This window comes from Mangifera indica, chromosome 13, assembly GCF_011075055.1.
Source record: "Mangifera indica cultivar Alphonso chromosome 13, CATAS_Mindica_2.1, whole genome shotgun sequence".
NCBI classification, from domain to species: domain Eukaryota; kingdom Viridiplantae; phylum Streptophyta; class Magnoliopsida; order Sapindales; family Anacardiaceae; genus Mangifera; species Mangifera indica.
In genome coordinates this window covers 10,109,706-10,130,910 of record NC_058149.1, presented here as the reverse complement: position 1 = coordinate 10,130,910, position 21,205 = coordinate 10,109,706, and the positions used below count along the sequence as shown (strand labels likewise).

Below are 21,205 nucleotides of genomic sequence, written 5' to 3'. Positions count from 1 at the left end.
ATAATTGAAGATTTCTTTATGTAATAATGAATCTTTCTTTTTTAATTTATAAGTTATTGTTTTGAAGTTAATTTAGTTATAGTAATGATATAAGTACATGAAATTTACATTAGATTGAATGTATGTCAAGTTTTTGTGATTGAAATGTTGAAAAACAGAAGACTATATTGTTTTCGAAATTACCAATAAATTTAGTTATAGTAATGATATAAGCGATAGTACCAATAAATTTTTATAATGCAGGGATGAATCTGATGGGAGAGTTGAGTGTAGTGGTGGACATGAAAGTTCAATTCATAATAGAGCAACATTAGTAAATGTTCACGATCCTGATTCATTGTATTGGGTTTTGTCACTTTTCATGTATATTCATAATCAAGATATTGGTAATATTGCTACATAACGTGATGTGAATTCACAGTACATAATATTTTTTTATGATAAAGAAGCGCTATAAAATGTATTTTAAATACATGCTTTAGAAAGTGACTTTAACTATATGGTTTAAAAAGTGATTATCCATATAAAGTTTTTTAATCTACTAAGTCTTAGTGGAAGATCAAACGTTTACATGAGCAATATCAATGACAAGTACAGATGATAAAAATTGTCGATTATAACTTTTTTAAAATACATCATTTAAAAAATGACCACACTTTTCGTTATTAATAAATTATATTTTATAATCTTAAGAATCTTGGCTACTATCATATAAACCCTCATTTTTTGTAAATTTAATTAATTACCCATAAATTATAATATCAATATTTTATGAGAGACCCGAAAAAAAGGAAGAATTATTGAAAACAATAATATTTTATGTGAAGGGTCAAAGCTTCGTTGTAAGTTTAAAATTGTTGTAACTCTGTCATTATAACTCCGGTAAAAATTATTGTATAAAAAAAAAAAGTACAGAGTTTTGTTTGGCGATGGCTTTAGTTTTGTCAAAAAGGTCTAAACCTAACTCCATTATATGTTGCCATAACTAGCTCGCAAGTTTTCCTCTTTTATCATGAAATGAAGTTGAGGGGTGTGCGGTAAAATTAGGGTTTGTTTTTTGCTCGTATTTTTGTGGAACTTGTTTTTAAGAAAGATTTAGATTTGGTGGGTGTTTTCTTTTTTTTTTTTTTTAATTTTCTGGGAGGGTTGATTGAACGCCAATGCCATTGGTATTAGTTTGGGAGAAAGTTGTAGTATTGGCATCACAAATCTCTCAATTCAATGTCGTGGGCTAGCCCAGAAGATATTTCCCTATCCACTTCACTCGCCACCTATCTTGACAGTAATCTCTCTCGCGCTCTATATGTTTCTTTTTTTATTTGTTCAGATTGAAGTGGGATGCCAATTCATGCAATCCGGGTTGTTTGATGTTTAGTACTGATTTCGTTTATGTGGGGAATTTTGGTTGCACATTAGATTCTTTTTCAGTTTCTGGATGTACTATTCTGTTTATTTTACTGTTTGATTTACTTTTCTTTTCTTAAAATGAAAAAAAAAAAAAAAAACTGGTGAAGTTAGCTGTTTTTACTGCGTTTTTAACTTAGAAGCAAGTAAAACTAGAAGGAAATTGGTGTAATTTTTTTTCTTTAAATAATCAAATCTGATTTGCTGCTAATTAAGGTTGATGTGGATTAGAATGGAAATGATTAATAGGAGTTATATTACCTTTTTCTGTCATTTGGATCTGATTTAAATTTGGTTTTCCTTTTGAATCTCAACATTATAATAGTTTTGGGATTTAAGCTTGAGGGTTACCTGACTGTTTAGGCTGGTAGTTTGCTTCCGCAAAGGTCAGGTATTCAATTTATCAAAGGGCCTGCCTGGTGTAAAACCAAGAGTTTCCTACCGTATAAAGTGTGTATTTCCTTGGAACCTATTTTAGCACTAGAGTTCACTAAGTGAATTCAGAGGTTTTTCTTTAAATGAGAAAGTTTGTTTTGTAGCGTGCCTGATTGCAAATTGAAACTGCTCAAGGGAAGTGTTTCAATTGTCATAAATGAAGCCTGATACAGTATATCATTCTCTGAATTCATTACTTTCATTAGAAAAAGAAAATCAAGAGCATTAGGCAACATGCATGGTATCGGATGCATTTATTGTTTCCTTGGGAACTTGTAAATTTTTGGTGGTCTTTGTATATTGCATTGTTATTCTCTCAGAAGTAGAAGTGCAGTTTGTTGTATGAGCATCTCTTTTTTCCTAGTGCATGCAAATTTCTTTAAATCTTCATCTCACACTCATGCTAACCAATATATAATTAAGAATTATGTTGACATATATGTTAAGTGACTGTAGCAGACTCAGTTCCTTGCAAATTGTTCGCTCCTTATCCTTTTATATGCTTTACAGAAAAAATTCTTGTCTTGCTGCGTGACAATCGAAAGCTCTTGGGTCTTCTTCGTTCCTTTGATCAATTTGGTAGTATATCCATTGCTCACCAGTTGCAAATTTTACATGGCCTTTGCCTTTTTGAACTTCTGTTACTGATGAAAATTCTTCTTACCATGTACAGCAAATGTTGTTCTTGAAGGTGCTTGTGAACGGATTATTGTTGGAGATCTTTATTGTGACATCCCTTTGGGTTTATATGTAATCCGTGGGGAGAATGTTGTTTTAATTGGAGAGCTGGTATATACTTTGTCTATAGCTTTTATAGACTTGATTATTTCCAATTTCCACTATAGAATTATATGTATCTTAGTTTTCGCTACTCATCATGTAGGATTTAGAAAAAGAGGAGCTTCCCCCACATATGACTCATGTATCAACAGAAGAAATAAAAAGGGTAAGTACCTCGACACTAGTGTTGGTCTATGCTTATTCTATATTTTTGTATTTTGGAATGTTTATATTGTGGTTACCTCATAGTTGTTAATGGTGAAATCCGTCAAATGGCGATGAGGGGTCTTATTGCCTAGGCTAAAAAGGCTAGGCAAAGGTGTTGCCTCTTTACCCAAGATGATTCAAAATTGTATTCTAATCATGATGAATCACAATTTACGATGTGGAACATTTCTTCCTCATCATCAAATTTCTCATCTCTGATTTCATCCATTTCTTCATTAGAAGAATTGCATTCTTCTTCATTAGAAGATTTGTGTTCTAAATTCTCCTAATCCTTACACTTAGACTTAGGATTAACAAAATGATGAAATTTTGGCCCTTTTTGTTTTTGTTGTGCCAATATCATAAGCTAATTATATTGTATGATTCTTACAACACATTGGATGCTATAATAGAAGAAATCTTAAAAGCTTAGAGATAGTAAAATTTGGGTCAAAATGTTAGGCTTAGTTAAGCAAAGCAGGTAATTTAAGCTATAATTAAATATAGGAAGACCAAAATTAATATTTGGACTAAAGCAAGTTATATTTATTGGGAATTACATATAATCAACCCCAATGCTGGGCCTTTTAATGTTGTTGTCTCTTTTAATTGTGGCAATGCCCTAGGCTAGAGGAACTTTAGTAGAGATAAAGTCAATAATAATTTGATTAATTAATTAGTTAATATAATATTAGAAATCTAGAATACTACTAACATACCACCACATGATTTTGAGGTGGTATCAAAATCTAGTATTAAGTTTACATGTAATATTTTATTAAAATTAAATAATAAAAGGAAGGACCAAATACAAATAAGGTGTGAAATTAAGTATCAAACTAAATAAGTGTTTCTCTATTGTTTCCACCAAAAGATTGACATGTACGAATCTTCCTTATACTAGTCATTGTTGCACCTCTGTCATTGTCTCCACCATTATCACGGTCTTACCATTTTTGTGTTTCAACATTATTTTCTCTAGTAATAAAATACAAGAAGTCAAAAAGTTCAAACTTGCAAAGACAGTGGCTAAAAGCTACCTGAAAGCCTGAGACCGTGCTAGTTACAACCCAAAAGTTGTTGATAACCGTTAGATTTGGTAGGAAATAGCCCAGAAGTTGTCAAAAAAGACTAAGATCATGTCGGAAATAGCCTGGAAGTTGCCAAAAAGCTTGAGAAGTAGAATGAGTCGAAAACGACCCAAAAATTGTTGGTAACCCTCATATCTAGTTTGAGATAGCCTAGGATGATAATAAAGTACACTTTTCCAACACCTAAAGCTTTTCCAAATTTGAACCACTGGTCCCCTTGAACATTGAAAGGCGATGGCAACAACGCCTTTAGTAAAACCTCGCATAGGCATGCCTCAGGTGCATCTTTGACAACTATGGGTTGTTTTCTAGGATCCCACCTCAGGGTGGGTTAGTGGCAAGAAGCTTCTTAATGACATCGAGTAATATGTTAGGTATGGGCTGAAACATAGGCTATATATATCTGTGTATATGATTTATTCCAGAAAAGCAAAACAGGCAATGGTGTCTGAAATGAAATTAGTTTGGTTACCTTGGAGCAGCAGCAATATTTATAAAAGAATCAACATACTGCTAGAGATTATATTTGAGAACTGCCTCTCTTTTTTGTAAACAGATTTATTGTTCTGATCTTCTGAAATGGATTTCTAAACACTGTCCATTATATATTGGTTGGCGTTCAGAGATATTCTATTGAGTTAGATATCTGGAGAATTAAATCATGTCCCAAAGTTTCTCTTTTTATCAGACTGATATTGTTAGAAACCTCATGAAAGATTTCTGTTATTATGCTCATATTAGATACTCTAATTTACTGTTGTGATATATTTTCCCTTGGGGTTGTCTTAAAGAAGGAAATATGCTCGCTGCATTAATACAATCAAGTGAATGCATAATATATTTTGTTTTGCATGTTGTGGGTTACTGAAATCCATTTTCTCCTCTCTTCAGGCGCAGAAAGCAGAAAAGGATGCTACTGTGTTAAAGGGCTCCATGAGAAAAAGAATGGAGTTCCTTGATTTTGATTGATAGATCCTGTCGTTTTTATTACAAGTTCATATCTTGTTTGCAAATATTAGTGCGGTGGTAACCCCCAAAAAAGAAAAAAAGAGATGGTGGGAAAAAACAGAACTTGCTTCTTGTCGTGCTGGAGGTTTGTAGAAAAAAGCCAGTAACAAATCTGAAGACCTAATTTGCCAAAGTTCCGGGGGAGGATGTTGGGTTTCCGCATCTGGACCCTTAGAGCCATGATGGCATTTTCCTTAGACCACTGTATCATGGGGGCTAAATTGAAGTGTGCAGTACACAGAACTGGTTCTTAGTTTTAGCTACGCTTTTGGATTCTTTTCCCAGTTTTTTAAGAATGCTGTTTGATTTCCTAAGTTATTCTCGTTCTATTCTTCCAGTTTGTGCATCGTAGTTGAACAAATTTATTGAAATTGCTTTGGGTCGCTGCTTCGATGCCGCATTTTGTAATGGCAAGGTCTCTTTCTATTCATTTGTAATGTGTTTACGTTAATTTAAAATTACATTCAAGATTTCTTTTGGTAATTGTTAAGCTCATTTTAAGATACTGTTTCCCAGTGCTTACAGCCTTGGTATCTCAACTATGGATGTTCATGCACACTTTTTGAAAAAAATCCGTTTACTTCTTTTTAGAGTCTTGCAAAATGTTTTGAACAAGATGGTGCATGAAAGTTGAATAGACGAGGATTTGGCTGTCTTGTGATTTATCTAAGAGAGAATAAAAGTTGGAGGTGACAAACTATCATGTTTTTTAAATTAATTGATTGAATTTTGTTTTTTGTTTTTTATTGAATGGATTTTTTTTTCTCTTTTTTGGTTTTCATGTTAAATGAATCAATTATTTTTGTCATTGTTCATTAGTTCTTTACAAAGCCAAATAATAAAGAAACTCTAAACTTCAACTAAAAAAATCCCTACTTTTAAAAAAAAAATGACAAATTAATTTTTATTGGGTTTTGCTTATTTGTATGTTTTGTTTATTTTAGATGTTCTTTGTGATTTTTGTAAAAGTAAATTTGAGGTTTTTGCGAGTTATAAATGTCTACCTTAACACATACATTATTTTTATCATTGCATAAAATGCTCCTGTCAATATTTTTAACAGTAAAAAAAGGACCACAATCATTTCTAAGTTGGATGATAGTTTGATATTTTTCAATTAGAAAATAGTGCAACTTTGGTCTCTTCAATTTTAAAATCAAAGGTTGGATGGATTTAATAGAAAAATAAAAAAGTTGATTCATTTAATAAAAAATAATAAAATTTGATTTTCACATTAAAAAAAAAAACCATTTTACCTTTGGGGAGCGTGAACCTTTGTTGCAAACAATGGGGCAGTCAAAAAAAATCCATGGTCATGCTCGGGAAAACTTGGTGGAGTTGATCGAGAAGGAAGAGCAGTTGGACGGTGGAAAATGGAGGAAAAAAGGAGAAAACACACAAGCAAGAGCGGCAAGATTTAACTTTCAACTGAAATTTTAGAATTACCAAGTTTGGGATGATTTAACTTTCTAATGTTTAAAAGAAATTTACGCAGAACAAATTATATATTATATCATATATTAAAAATCTAAATTTTTATATTAAATATCATATCATATTATATAACACAATTTTTAAAAAATAAAATAATCTAATTAACATATATCCATTTAAAAAAAATATTAAAAACACATTTAAAATTTTCATATTTTTTTTATATATTTTTATTATATTATTATTATTTTTAAAAAATGTATTAATCTATATCATATTGAATGAGATATCTATTATATCGAATTAATTTAAAACATCTCATAATATAAATTATCTTTTATTTATATTGTATTATAAAATACGTATAATATATTATAGAATACTAACGACAATAGCTAAGAATAATGGATTTTCCCAGCACGTCAAAAATAAACTTGGCTGCATTTTTGCAATTATCAATCAAAAGCATTGCAGATTCGGATTTAGCGAGATAAATAAATAATGCGACAATGATGCGAACATGAATCCAACTTTTACCTTCCTCGAGGCTCAATTATTATCATTTAACCAGTGATATGGTCTATAAAGAATATGAACATTACTCCAAGGAGTAGATCGGCCAGAAAGCAATAGGTTCAACCATGCAACATCTACAGAGCTTCTCGGGCTTCGACCACAGCCTGAACTTCAAGCGGCAAATGACTGAACATGGACAAAGGAAATATTCAAGGCAGTTTGGTGATAATCAAAATACTAACAACAGAAACAAAGCATCTCCCAGTTTGAACTCCCCGTCAGAAGAAACTATATCTAGAAGGCACGATAGTTTCACCAGAATTGAGCAGTCTGATGCATGTGAAATAATTTTAATCATATAAATCATCAACGTTGTTCATCTCTGAAAAATTTTGTTCACAAATCCTTGGATAGAACCCCCCATTCCAGCACCAACGGCTTCTGCCAAATACTTTGCCTGCAAAATATTTAACCCAAATTATTGAAACTTACTAATCAATTAAAAACCCATTAATGGGGGAAATATATGGAACCTGGAACAGAAAGGAAGACTTGGAACATTACCTCCTGAATGGTCTTCTTTAGATCAAACGCATCTCTCACTCTACCATCCAAAAATGTCCATGTGTCACGAAAATCTGGCAGGAAATGACAAATTGCAAAATGAGAAACCATCAGGGTTTTAATTAGGCAACAATTTTTAATTTATGGATGCCACAGTTGAAGTCTCTCTTCAATGGACAGCAATGGAAAAGAGGCAGTGTTGGAAATCAATTAAAAATGACTTAAACTACCCCACCAAGTAAAACCTGAGAAAATGGATACTACAATTATATCAAAATCATCCTCTAGATGTGTCTTTTTTTTTTTTTTTTTTTGGGGGGTGGTTTAAGCAATCATCCTCTAGATGTTCATTAATTGAAAATAAATAATTATGACTCAGATCCATGTTTAGCGCGAAGAACAAAAACCTAGCAAAGATCAATTCATGTAAAATATCCAAGTCCATCTCAGAAACAAAAATCAAGGAAATATGTGATTTCATCAAAGTTTCAAGCACATTTACGACCAAAAAAAGGAACAAACCTGGGGAACTATCAGTCAGCATGTAAATCTCAGTTGTTGAGTATATTCCTCCAAGGATTGTGCGCTTCACATACCAATCTATGTCAGAGGCCTCATCACCAGCAGCATGCCAAATCTCATCAACCAGCATTGCTCGCTGCTTAAAACTTGTGGGAACATTTGATGGTTGTGCCTGGGGAAGGGGTATAAACAGCAGATTTTTTAGTCAAAACTCTGCCTAAAAGATACCACTTTTACAATAAGGAAGGGCAAAATAAATGGTACCTGGATGCTAAGAGCTTGTGGCCACTTGGATATGTAGGGTGCTTGCATTTCTAGACGAACTTTGACGAGCTTGGAGATGCGCTCACTTGGTATCAAATTCTGTAAATCCTCCCCCGAATCAATTATATCAATAAGCCTTTGTAGGCAATCATCCATGAAAAACTGAACAGATCAAGACAAATCAAAAGAAGTCACCATAAATAAAATGGCTTTTTGAGCTGAAACCAGCAGTGCAACTAAGAATGTTTCAGAGAAATAATTGCACATGCAGCATTCCAAATCCTAAATGAAGGAAAATTAAAGAAAAAGGCATAAAGTCAAAGGTATTTTACTTTTCTTCCAAGATGAAAGAAAATTAAAACACAAAAACAGTATGTAACACAAGTACACAGGAGGAAGGAAATTAAAATCACAATCAAGGCACAGTCTGAAGAGCTTGTTTTGCATCGAACTAATAATAGGTCAATGTTCACAGAACATTAGAACATATAATTAACAAACTGACTGAACAATGAAACTAAGTGACTTCAAGATCAAAACAACCTGAATGCATTAGAAACTAGAGTTTCATAACGTGTCAACGAGACAGCTAAGAACATGGTCGAAAGTAGCCCACAGATGTGAAACCACTAAATTCCAATTAAGGCCAACGCTTAAGAATTATAATTCCAACCCAAAGCGCCATCCCCTTCCCACTTTTATGCCCACTAAATGGATGATAATCAGTTGATCACCAAATTCTATTATATTGACAATCACTATCTGTAATTACTCAGCTAATTTTGTAAATTTTCATAAATGGTGGCAGAATAGATGAAAACAAACCTCAACGAGAGAGGCTTCTTTTCTAGGGAAAGATCCAACGATGGCAGGAGACACACCGATCTCTCTTGCACCTGCAATCATAGCCCCTTCAGTCCATCCCAGCCTTGCCTGTACGTTACACAGAATCAGAAAATTAAAACGAATTTCAAATTACTATTTAGAAAATTAAATTTGAAACATTCGAAACACAGACGACGTGTCGGAGGGAGGCCTTAAGTACTCGGGCCTGCTCGTCTTGGTAGTCGACACCCGGCCTCTGTCTCTTAAAGCGCCGAGACTCCCCAGCCGTAGACGAAGACGAAGATGAAGAATTTGAAACATGAGGAATTTCGAGGTTTGGAGGTTGATTAGAGACTGAATGAGGATCAGGTGAAGAAGTTGAGAATGGGTAAAAGCTAATGATATTCTGAAGATTAGGGAGTGATCCGATACGGGCGGCGCTAATATTACCAGAGGTCGCACCATAGAGGAAGCGCTTCGCCGCCGTTCTGTACATTTTTTTCCCGCTAGTTTGCCGATAGTGAAAGTGAGGAGCAGAGTTCTTGGTTGGGACCGGCCAGGAAAATCTAAACAGTTTCTGGGAACGTGGATGGTTATATACCCAGTATGATCTGTTATGTTGTCATTGCCTGTTACACTAAAAGTTAACGTCCCCTGTGCACCTAGTTTTACTTATTTTAACTTTTAATAATAAAATAATTTTTAGTGTTTAATCATTATTTATGAAATCTAAATTATATTTAGGATGAAACCTTATTTCTAAGTATCTATCATTTGTTTTTGAAAAATTTAAATAATTATTATTCTGTTAAAATTTATTATTAGGATTATGGATAAAAAATATTATTTAGTTAAAAATATTAAAAAACAAAAATTTATTCTATTTATCCTCTTTAGTTTAAAAATTTAATAATTTATTTTCATTCAAAATTTGAAAAGTGACAAATTTTCCCTTAGAATTTTGAAACTATCATTGGAGACAACAAACTTCTCTATCTATGGTTGTCTTTGTCTTTGGTCTCTTTTCCTCTCTTTTTACGAACTTACTAATCTCTCTTCCTTCCTTTTAAATCACTTTCATCGAAGACAAAGACAAAACGTTTTTTATTTCTGATGAAGATGATCAATGATGGAAAGAAAGAGAATGTGGTCAGAGATGACAAATTTTGTTGTCTCTGGTGACAATTTCAAAACTCTAGAGGAGATTTGTCACTTTTCAAACTTTAAGTAGAGAAAATTGTTAGATTTTTAAACTAAATAAGAGGGAGGGAATGTGATCAATTTTTTTAAATATTTTTAGTTAAATGATATTTTTACCTTTAATTCTAATAATAAATTTTAACGAATAGTGGGTATTTGAGTTTTTTAAAGATAAATAGTGAAATTTTGAAAAAAGAGTAATTTTTTTGTGGAAATAAGTCCTTTTGCCTTATATTTAATCAAATTTTGGATTTAGTTAGTATGTAACACATGATCATTTACAACTAAAAAATATATATACACATCACATTTTCACATTCAAAATTTGACTTCATTATGAAGAAATGAACTCTAATTTTATAAAAACAAAAATACAAAGAATGATTCTTATACAATTTTTTCATATCTCACCTTAGCGCTTAAAGCATAACAATTTGGTTTTTCGTAAATTTAAAAACTTACAATTCAATCTCTATTATTTAATGAACCCTAATTACCATAGCCATCATCCATCTGAACCAAAACTCATCAGAATCGTCATCTATCCAAACTCAAATTTACCAGAAGAATCACCAACCCAAACCCAAACTCATTACAACCCTATACATAACAAATTGGCCTTTTTATACGTTTAAAAATAAATAAATTTACATGTATTACAAACTTATACATACTAACTAATAAAGCAATATATAATTAGATGATGTGATTGTATATATATATATATATATATATATATATATATATATTTTCTCATTTCAAAATTACAATCAAATGCTATCCCATAAATTAGTATAGATAAGCTAGTAAAAAATATTTTCGTATGTAAAATTACTTGTTTAAAAACTTGTAATTTAGTTTTTACAATTCAAGTTAAAAGCCTTAGTCACCACAATTGTCACTCATCTAAATGCAAACTCATTATATAAATCACCACCACCCAACCCAAACACACAAGAACCCCAATCTTGACAATTTGACCATTTTATAGATTTGGAAGCCAATAAGTCAAGTTTGGAAATTTTAGTTGCTATAATTGCCACTCATACCTAGTAAAACTTAAACCCATCACAAACTTAATGGAATTGCAAAATATACAAAAAAGAAAAGGGTAAAAGTGAGAAGGGAAGAAGACAATGTTGAGGACAAATCTGATATGCAGAAGGTTTATTTTAAAGTTTTGTTAATTTGGGGTGATGATAATTTTATATATAGAAATAGTTAGAGATAATGTAATAATTTAACTTTTTAAATAGATCTTTATATGTCAATGGAGTTAGATTTAGTTAAATGTAATTTGCACATTCAATGGATAGAAAATGTTTTCAGAATTAAGCATGGGTGGATAAATTTAATCACTCTTATTTTTATCATTGCATGGAAGATTTAAGTAAATATTATTGAAGATAAAAGAACAAACATAAGCTCCCATATGTGAAAGGTTAGAGTACCAATAGTTTGAAGTTGATTAACAATATACCACAACAAAATACACTTTATTCGATATAATAGTTATAAGTTCAGTCACTATACTTTAGGGTTTCAAATAAAGAATTTAAAAAATATATTTTTAAGTTGAAATATCAAAATAAAAATTTTTCAAAATAAACTCTTTCGATCAAGCAAGAAGGTTTTACAAAATGAATACATTACCTTACCATTTTCTTTCCCTAATATGAAGAAATGAAACTATAAAATTCCTCATACAAACCAATGCCATGAACAATTACAACCCCTTACTATATTTGGGCGTCATTAATTCTATAGCCCAAACTAATCTTCCTCTGAAGCTTTACTTTCTAAACTTGTCCTAATCCCTGATACATTCTTCAAACTTGTATTTCTTCTATCTTCCTTATGACTTCACCCATCTCCGGTCGATGCTCAGGTTTACCATCAGTGCAAGCAGCTCCAATCTGGAGGAGCCGCACCATCATACCAAGCGATGATGCACTTGCATCGGTTGCTAAATCTGGATCGAGGAAGTCTTGTTCTCTCCCCTGAGATATAGCCGAACGGACCCATTCCAAGACATCTGTTTCCCCATTGTTCTGATATAGACTTGGGTATTTTCCTGTCAGAATTTCAAGAATGACAATTCCCAAACAGAAAACGTCAGACTTGGGGCAAACTTGCTGCTTTTCGATATACTCCGGGGTTTTGTAAGCAAACAATGATCGTGTTGAAATATCTGGATTGATTAGCGGATGAAAGGCATAGTCTGTCAGTAATGGCTGATAATTTTCTTTTAAAAGAACATTACTGGACTTGAGATTTCCATGGGGGAGTTGATATGATGAAAACTCTGAATGAACGAAACCCATTCCATTTGCAATTCCTTTGATTATCTTCAGACGGGTAGGCCAATTTAGCTTGGCATGGCTACTCCCACGATCACCATGGAGGCTGCTTAACAAGCTTCCTTCAGGAATGTATTCAGATATAATGAGCTTGTCTTTACCGCTGTATTGGTAGGCCAAAGGAGTCAATATATTAGGGTGTTTTAATGTCGCCATTCTTTCCATTTCAGCATGAAAATCATCCCTTGATTCAATTCTATTCATACATCCTATCCTCTTCACCACAACAGTCAATCCATTAATCACTTCAGCCTTATAAGAAGATCCCAAATTACTATTCCCCAGCACCTCAGCAGCCGCCCTCATCAAATCCGATGACCTGAAAACACCTTTCTCATCATTTACCATTACCATCTCAGTATCCATTGATTTCCCCTTAAGCTTTCCCATGCTGCTTTTGCTACTAGGTTCCATTGCATCGTTCAGGTCTTCCTTTCCCAACATGTGAAAATCATCGTGTTTATTATATTTGGAATAGAACACAAACATCACTATGAAAAATATCAGAAACGCTAGCATTACGGCGGCCACCACCAAGTGGCCGGGTGGCGGTCCATGCCCGTGAGTCGAAATGCAGTTATCATTTAGCGGTTTTCCACAAAGTTTAGCATTTACTCGAAATGAAGCAGCGGTGAATTTTGAAAAGCTTTCCGGAATTTCTCCTTCCAGTTTGTTGTATGAGAGGTCCAGAGAAGTTATTGCTGTGGTTTTTTTGGGTGCTGGAATTGGACCTGAGAATTTGTTGCCTTCAAGATGGAGTTCTCGGAGATTAGGTAGATTCATCACGGAAGTGGGTATTTTTCCAGAAAATTTGTTATTATCAAGCCAAAGTTTTTTCAAAGATGTCATCCGGGAAAAATATTCATTGGAAATTTCACCCGAAAACTGATTCCCGGACAGGTAAAGAGCCTCCAACGCACCAAGTTTATTGAATTCCGGGATGCTACCAGAAAAAGAATTGTTCTGAAAACCAATGGTTCTAAGGCCGGAAATCTCTTTCAAGGCATCAATATCAATAGTTCCAGCGAGAGCCATATTTGGAAGATTAAGGCCTGAAATTGCTCCATTGGAACAAATGACACCAACCCACTTATTCTTACAAGCATTGGTGCCTGGAACCCAGGAATTTAAGACACCATTTAATTCAAAAGAATCTTTGAGTTTTAGCAGAGCCTCGTTGTCGGTTATGGAGAAGGTAAGGGTGTCAACAAAAAGAACGATGAGGAGGAGGCGAACCGCGATCATTCTTTAGCCAGAAATGGGACTGCTCGGAGAAGTTGGATTGAATTTTTGCTTAGGTTCCTTTTTCTTTTGCTCAGGATGTTTCATTGTTTGCATCGGAAACAATTGGAGAAGGAACTGGCAGGTCTACACGCTTTACCAGAAATAGAATTGGATTGAGAAAGAGAGGAGGCTAGTGCTCCATAACTGCGTTGACCTTGTCACCCACAATTTCAGGATTTTTATCACTACAAAATTTTAAGGATCCATCCAGGTTTCATTGAGAGTAGTATCTGTCGAGAAGTCTAAGAAAAAGATCAAGTGCAACAACCTTCAAATTTCAGATTGGTGATCAAGATAGTCATTTGGGAATGAAGTCTTTGCCCTTTAAATTACCTTTGATGGTTGATGTAGTGAATTTTTATATATAATTTTAATGCGATTTTATTTAAATTATAGCTTTATTTTCAAAAATTATTTTGTTTAATTTAGTTTTACCGTAATTGTGTTAGGTGAATCAACGAAATTAAATAATGTGTAACTTAAGAGATTAATATGTGAAGAGGAGGAAAATTAAGATTGAATTATTACATTTAAGCATTGTGTTATGCATTTAAATAGGAAAAAATTCATTATTTCAAATAAATATCATAATTGTCTCCAATTTGAAGTCCAATTCTTGTCAAGTATACATAGAGGAATATTAAAGCGAGAGAGAGCAATGAAAATTTCAGTGTAACTTTTGGGAGAAGGGATCAAGGTTGGAACGAAGATTTAATCAAGAGTTTTTATTCTTTTCTCTTTTCACTTATGAACAATTTTATTTATCATTTAATTATTTTAAAATTCAATATGAACTAAATTTATTTTTTTAGGGTATTTTGATATAGTCTATTACTTTAAATATTTGAGATTATTTTAATTAATTTTTTTATGTATATCAAGAGTTTGATATTGATGTTAATGTTTTTGAATATTTGATCACTATTCAATTTATTTGTGATCGTTAAAAAAGAACCGAAAGGAAAATTTTATAATTAGACCTAAGCATTAAACTTTATAAGAAAATAGTTTGGGAGAAGTCAAATAACTTGACTTGTGTGGATCAAATTGAATAACCATAAAAGTTAATGAATTAATCAAAGTTTAATATTATTATTAGAAAATAAAATAATATATTTTGATTAATATATTTGATATGACCTAAAAGAGAGAAGTGGGATTATCAATGAAATAATGTGTATAGAATTGGTGCAAGTGAAATCAAAATACCCTAAAATATATTAATGTTGGTTTATTTGTAGTTATACAATCTTCTGTGTTAATTTTTTAAATTATTGTTCATTAACACATATTTAATTTTAGTTTCAATCTATTTAGATTTAATAGAATAAAAAATTCAGATTCTTATTAGTTTAAATAATAATAAAAATAAAATAATTTTAGTATTTAGTGAACAATCATCGTAGAACGATTTTTAAATCACTACTATATTACTTGAGCAATTTCGTGCACTTGCAAATTTTGCCATCAGTTGTCCCAAAAAATCATTAATTAGACATAATTAGCTTATCATCAACATGTTTAGTCACCAGAGAAAATAGCCAAACTGAAAAAATTGTAACTCTAGAGCTCTCTTGGGATTTTTGTGCTCTTGTTATACAATGTAACTTACAGGGATCCTGGCTGTTGGCTCAATAGCTATGTGGAATTCTTCTTTGATTGGTACTCTGGCATCAACGTGCTGTGAAAGCCTGCAAACAAATTTGTGTAATTACACATTAATTCTTGTGAGTTCAGAAACTAATGCTTAATGCATCTTCTACCACATGAATATGTGATTCATTAGTTTTAGTGAGTCTTGGAAGCATTACCGAAAATATGTTGCGGTGACCAGGATCTGCAATATGGGCTGCCAAGTTTTCTAGGGGACCTTCCCCTGTATATATGGCTTGGAAGCAGAAGCCAACAAAAGCTAGCATAGCAAGACGCCCGTGCTTAATTTCCTTGGTTCTCAAAACCATCACAGGCTCCGGGGACCCTCTTCCCCACATCAAGGGATCAAACCACAACCCTCCTGGGTAACCAACATCTGGCTTTGGCTTCTTCTTGTGTGGTAAATTTGGCTCAATGTCGACGCACCCTGGTTTGAGCATATCAGCCCATCTTCTGCCTTCAACCCAACCCATCAATGCCAACTGCACTACAAACAAAGTTGTGGGATCTGCAAAATATTCACGGGCTCCAGCATCATACCACGAGTAATTCTCAATTAACTCTAGGCTTTCAAGCCATTCCGGTATGAGAATTCCTGCCACAGCCAGCATTGCCCACCTGGCATGCATCAGCTCAGCTTGTGCAAACCATTTAAGCGACTCTGGATCAGAGCCTGGAAGATGGCCCACAGAAACGTTATGAATGAATGATACCAGTGATTACCACAACTTTGAAGAAAGAGCTACTTGTGAAGGATAATTAAAAGTTAATTTTGGCCGTCAAAATCCTAGACCATGAAAATTAAGCTCACGGCTGTCTCATTTCATAACAATGAACAAGTTCTGAAAATCACAGTTTTTTCGTTAAGTTTCAGGATATTCCTCTAGGAAGGTGCTTGCAAACATGTTACCTAATCCAAGGGGATCGAAGCCGTAATCTCCAGGAATGCTGTCAACGGTAAAGAGAAAAGTCATATTCCATGATCCAACAAAAACCAGCCTATTCTAGTCTCATAGACTCATACTAATAAACACCAACAATTCAAGCAAAATCTACTCCTAGAAACGGCTTCTGCGACAACATTGGATAACCTTTCTGCTTCATACTATCCATTAAAATAAATTTGTTAAAATCATTGCTAGCTTTCCCTTCTTTCAGACTCGTGGGGTACCTATTTTTCCAAGTGGATTAGATGAAAACAAAAGCTACCTGCCATCAAGCCACTCGGGTGCCGTACTACCAGGGAACCACAGAGGTCTATCCGGAGGGAGTGGCTCACATACACTTGAAACTCCTTTTGTTGCATTTACACGAGTTCTTGCTGCTGAGCATGTTGAAAGTTTCAGTGGCGAAAACTTTTGAGACAATTCCCTGTTCATAAAAAAACACACTGAAATTAAGAAATCAACAAAGAAGAACATCTGTAGAAGCAAGCACAACAAACAATGAACATTGATGCTTTGCAGAGAAAAGAAAATGTTTAAGAAACAGTTGTGAATGACCTTATTGGGAGGGCTGACAGAGCAGTGGAAGAAATGGATAGTGCCATGGATGACGAAGTGCCTCTAGAGTGGACAAAGCTTACTAAATAAGCGTGTGGGCAATTCCGGCATGAAAAGGCTTATCCACTAAAGATATGTATAGATGGCTCACGATAGATTACACTACTTGGAATTAAAATTTGACATATGTAATTCATGTGGCGATAAATAATGAGCTGAAAAGAAACACTCATTTGGGTAGTCTTGCAATAATTAAAATGTTTACTCATTAATCTTCTTAATTTGACAACTCTAGATGATGGGTTGTTGCAATATTATCTGTATGCACTTTTTAACATACATATAATATATTATTATATAATTAAATATTATTTTATTTTGAATTTAAAATTATACAATTAATACAGATAAAGTGTATACTCATTTGTATGAGTACTTACAACAATAAAAAATACGTGAAAATAGGGTAAGTACAAGAAAATAATAATAATAATAATTGAAATTCATTATATATGATAATTTCTGGAAATAATTAAAGTGTATGAATTCTATGTAAGTAGTACACATAATGAGTTTTTTTAATGTGATTTGACTCATTGTTCAAGAGATTACATCCATAGATATATTATTTATATCTCTTTAAAAGAATTTCCAACTAAATATTGATAGCTATTATAAAAACAAGTGTCATCAAAAGAAATTTGTATGTCTCTAAAATCTTTGATAAGGTTTTCAAGTTCTCCCCTGTCTCTTTTTCATCCTTTATATTTATAGGACAAAAAGGCAGTGTTAGAAGTAGATACAGTATTATAATATTCCTAATATAAGTGTGAATTTAAAGATTTATTTTTATTATAATTGTATGAAAATAGGAAAATTACATAATTTGGATTTGGTGGAAGAAGATAGTTTTCCTTTATAGATACAAGGTGGAATTAGAAGATAATATCGTACACGTTAAGGAGTTTAATTGCCAAGTGGAGTTCTTATGTTGTCCATAGTTAATGGGATTTTTACATGTATTCAAAGCTAATATACAAACAAGTGACATGTCTAGACACTGACCACATAACTTGTTGTTGGCTAATTATTTCTTGAGTGTCTTGTTTGTGAATTTAGTCAATAATGAGTTTTACCATACAAAAATTATCCATGGTTTCTAGAATGTAAGTAATACTTCAAAAACTTTTCACCAATCTGCATAAATGGACAACAAGTGTAGACTTAAGGTAGGCATACAACGCATTGTGATGATAATGTTTGTGCCTTGCATTTAATATGTAGTATGCTCACAACTAATGTCTATCACATTGATTCACATCACCAAGATGTCTGGATGAGCATGTTTCATGTGTATTGTTAGATTGATGACATGTTTGTAGTTTTAACTCAAACGATCAAGATTGCTTCCCGTCCTATGTCAGTTTGCCTATAAAAATTCAAAAGAACCACATACATGTTTCTATACCCTAGTTTTCTTTGAAGCTTTCGACAATTTTTGGTTTTTTTAAAACCTATGCAAGATCTGTTAATTGAAGCGATTGTATCTAAACACAATGCTGAAGAGTTTTCTATACCTATTATGCTAAAGGTAAGTTTTCTAACTTTGATTATTTGTGTTTTCGTTATAGCATTATTTAAATGTAAAATCTATGGTTTGCTATGTAAAAACATATCTTAGGATTTTCGAATTATACTTTTGAATAATTTTGATATCAAAGAAGTTTGTAGACGAATTATTGTATTGTTACAAATTTTGTTACCTTCAGCTAACTTAAGAAACAAGTTCAAGGAGACCATATTCTAGGCATTTGTTTGATCATTCTAGTTCCTCTAAGTAAAATTTTGCCAGTCCGTCTATGTCAAGGCAACAATAAGTGGGAAAGAAGTGACCAACTAGCACAAATTTGGAAACAATGCCAATAAAGCCAATGGAGAAGAGGTCATGGGATGTTGAACACCTTCTTACAATCATTGAGGGTAGTCTCATAGTGAATGAATGTGTCTCAAACTAGGCACAATTTTAGGGGATGGTTGTGTTGGAGTTAGTGCTCTAGAGATAATTTTCATGACAATATATGTTCATATGCAATTATATTTATAAAACTAAAAGTGGCACCATTATCTATAAGCGCATTTGTTTACACGTATGTCAAGTAAATGTCTTTAAAATAGTAAAACTGTGATGATGGGATTAGTGTACAACTTGATTATGAGAACTCTAAGTGCACATTAGTTGTCATTTTGAAAATGTCGGTAACCTTAATATTATCTTGATGTAAAGTGTAGATAATTTTGTAAGACTATCAATATATTGAACAATCTTACACAATATAGTGACAAATCTCACATGTCAATGTTGTTTGCTCAACCTTATGCAATACATAAGTGCATATTGACTACATGTTCATTGGAGTATCCTTTAAGAAGATTCCACATAAATGGTGGTCTTAATGTCTATGGAATAAATCTTTTAATGGATGGTGATATATGTGTTCATTCAACATGACATCACTAGAGCATCATGTGCACTAATCAGGTTATTTAATATTGGCCTAACATAACTTTTTTCTTAGGGTTATCAATACATTAGTTGTTAGCTATGTTGTAAAGTGTATCAATGTTATGGTAGATTGACACGAGATTTATCACTCTTCGATACGAGAATAGATATTTCATCACATAGTTTGGTTATGACAACATACGATAAATCTATGGCCAAAAAGGGAATTGGTTGGCGCCCAATCTAATATTAGATTGGTCATTGTTTGACTAATCAAACACTAATATCAAGAATAATTTGGGTAGATACTATTTCTACACCTTAGTCTTGATTAAATTATTCGATTGCACAGTAACAATATCATCGAAGGTAAAATCAATTTTACATTAAATCTCTATTATTTGAGTAGTCATAATATCTTATTAGAGATTGTCTATGATCTATGAATAGAGAGGTAATTAGTTATAAATTAATCATAAGTCTTTTCACAAATCATAACCTTCAACTTTGAAGCTAAGTCTTGATCAAATTGGTCCAACTATTAGTTTGATTTGGTTTTTAAAACAACAAAGGTGTAAATGTAAATCTAAACATGAGATGTTAGCACTCTTCATTGGGCTAGCATGGGTCCGTTTGGAAAACCCGAATAAAATTAGGGTTAGGGCATGTAGTTGCTTCAATAACTTGATTATTTCTGCAAAATTTGAGGCATGTTGCAGTATTATGAAACGCTGAGAATTGAGGATTTGTTAATAAAGTGGTAGATTTTTTTTTGCTAAGTGCTAGATTTTGCTTAGGTAGGTATGGGTCAATTGTTTTCTATAAAAACTGGGGTTAATAGCACTGACTGCAACACTTCACCGGTTCACCTACTTGGAAAATAGGCATTTTCTGCCTTCTCGTCTACTTCACACCACAGTGATGTGGACCTCTCTCATCTCATGTCACCATTTGTGCTTATAGTCAAGAGAAAGACAACAATTTCCCGAACCAACCCAACAATATAACATAATTTTGTTTCGAATGCCAGTATGAAAGTTGATAGTAAAAATAGAATACATAATTTAGTTAAATAAAATAAAATCAAATTATTTAAAAATTACAATTTAATTTAATTTATTTTATAAAATAATTTAGGTTAATAAATTTGGAAGAACAATTTATGGTTTGAATTGCGATTTTCAAACAAAATGATATGTCATAATTTTTTCAAATATTTATAAGTCAAATTACTATTTTTCACCTAAAGTTTGATAAAACAACAAATTCTTACATTTTAAATTTAAAAAAACTCATTTTCTCATCCTTATAATAAATTTATTAAAAAGCTTGTTAAATTTTTTATAAAATTGTTAAAAAGACGAATTAAAAAAACCTCAAATTAAATAAAACTTTGTCTCTAAAATTTTCTTAAATCATTTTTTCTATCCATAATTTCTATTAACTTCAATTAAAAATAGAAAAAAATTATAAGTGCCAATATAAATGAGGATGTCAATGAGTATAATCGTATGATTGGAATTACTTTGTAATTTTTAGAAATTTTAGGGGAGTTAATGAGTTTTTTTAAGGGTTTTTTGAAAATTAAAAAAAAAGTTTGAAAGTGTTTTAAATTTCAAAATTTTAATGTCTTTTAATTTTTTCAAAATTAAT

General features: G+C 32.4%; 4 protein-coding genes across 4 annotated transcripts; 1 reads left to right on the top strand and 3 right to left on the bottom strand.

The window, feature by feature from the left end:
- Window positions 1-913: 913 nt before the first annotated feature.
- LOC123193859 (sm-like protein LSM1B) lies at window positions 914-5,408 on the top strand. Its single transcript, XM_044606929.1, has 5 exons — window positions 914-1,282; window positions 2,350-2,418; window positions 2,513-2,628; window positions 2,723-2,785; window positions 4,809-5,408. Exons 1-5 carry the CDS (start codon window positions 1,222-1,224, stop codon window positions 4,884-4,886), a joined length of 387 nt encoding a protein of 128 aa, XP_044462864.1. The 5' UTR covers window positions 914-1,221; the 3' UTR covers window positions 4,887-5,408.
- A 1,472-nt stretch (window positions 5,409-6,880) lies between these two features.
- On the bottom strand, window positions 6,881-9,628 carry LOC123194823 (ubiquinone biosynthesis protein COQ9, mitochondrial). The gene is made up of 6 exons (XM_044608256.1): window positions 9,244-9,628; window positions 9,051-9,158; window positions 8,226-8,387; window positions 7,962-8,133; window positions 7,440-7,513; window positions 6,881-7,332 (listed from the first exon to the last, which is right to left on the bottom strand). Exons 1-6 carry the CDS (start codon window positions 9,544-9,546, stop codon window positions 7,252-7,254), a joined length of 900 nt encoding a protein of 299 aa, XP_044464191.1. The 5' UTR covers window positions 9,547-9,628; the 3' UTR covers window positions 6,881-7,251.
- A 2,451-nt stretch (window positions 9,629-12,079) lies between these two features.
- LOC123194171 (pollen receptor-like kinase 3) lies at window positions 12,080-13,855 on the bottom strand. Its single transcript, XM_044607331.1, has one exon. It carries the CDS (start codon window positions 13,853-13,855, stop codon window positions 12,080-12,082), a length of 1,776 nt encoding a protein of 591 aa, XP_044463266.1.
- A 1,510-nt stretch (window positions 13,856-15,365) lies between these two features.
- LOC123194821 (photosystem I chlorophyll a/b-binding protein 6, chloroplastic) lies at window positions 15,366-17,201 on the bottom strand. The gene is made up of 5 exons (XM_044608255.1): window positions 17,050-17,201; window positions 16,757-16,918; window positions 16,458-16,495; window positions 15,706-16,220; window positions 15,366-15,585 (listed from the first exon to the last, which is right to left on the bottom strand). The coding sequence occupies exons 1-5, from the start codon at window positions 17,094-17,096 to the stop codon at window positions 15,568-15,570; spliced, it is 780 nt and encodes a 259-aa protein (XP_044464190.1). The 5' UTR covers window positions 17,097-17,201; the 3' UTR covers window positions 15,366-15,567.
- Window positions 17,202-21,205: the final 4,004 nt, after the last annotated feature.

Bases quoted from the DNA above. Each gene is read 5' to 3' on its own strand.
- LOC123193859 (XM_044606929.1), top strand. From the start codon at position 1,222: ATGTCGTGGGCTAGCCCAGAAGATATTTCCCTATCCACTTCACTCGCC. The intron at 1,283-2,349 runs GTAATCTCTCTC...TATGCTTTACAG, and splicing joins ACTCGCCACCTATCTTGACA to AAAAAATTCTTGTCTTGCTG. The intron at 2,419-2,512 runs GTAGTATATCCA...TACCATGTACAG, and splicing joins TCGTTCCTTTGATCAATTTG to CAAATGTTGTTCTTGAAGGT.
- LOC123194823 (XM_044608256.1), bottom strand. From the start codon at position 9,546: ATGTACAGAACGGCGGCGAAGCGCTTCCTCTATGGTGCGACCTCTGGT. The intron at 7,514-7,961 runs GTTTGTTCCTTT...ATTTCCTGCCAG, and splicing joins GCTGACTGATAGTTCCCCAG to ATTTTCGTGACACATGGACA. The intron at 7,333-7,439 runs GTAATGTTCCAA...AATATTTTGCAG, and splicing joins TAAAGAAGACCATTCAGGAG to GCAAAGTATTTGGCAGAAGC.
- LOC123194171 (XM_044607331.1), bottom strand. From the start codon at position 13,855: ATGATCGCGGTTCGCCTCCTCCTCATCGTTCTTTTTGTTGACACCCTT.
- LOC123194821 (XM_044608255.1), bottom strand. From the start codon at position 17,096: ATGGCACTATCCATTTCTTCCACTGCTCTGTCAGCCCTCCCAATAAG. The intron at 16,919-17,049 runs GTCATTCACAAC...TTTTATGAACAG, and splicing joins CTGTCAGCCCTCCCAATAAG to GGAATTGTCTCAAAAGTTTT. The intron at 16,496-16,756 runs GTAGCTTTTGTT...TACCGTTGACAG, and splicing joins CCCGAGTGGCTTGATGGCAG to CATTCCTGGAGATTACGGCT.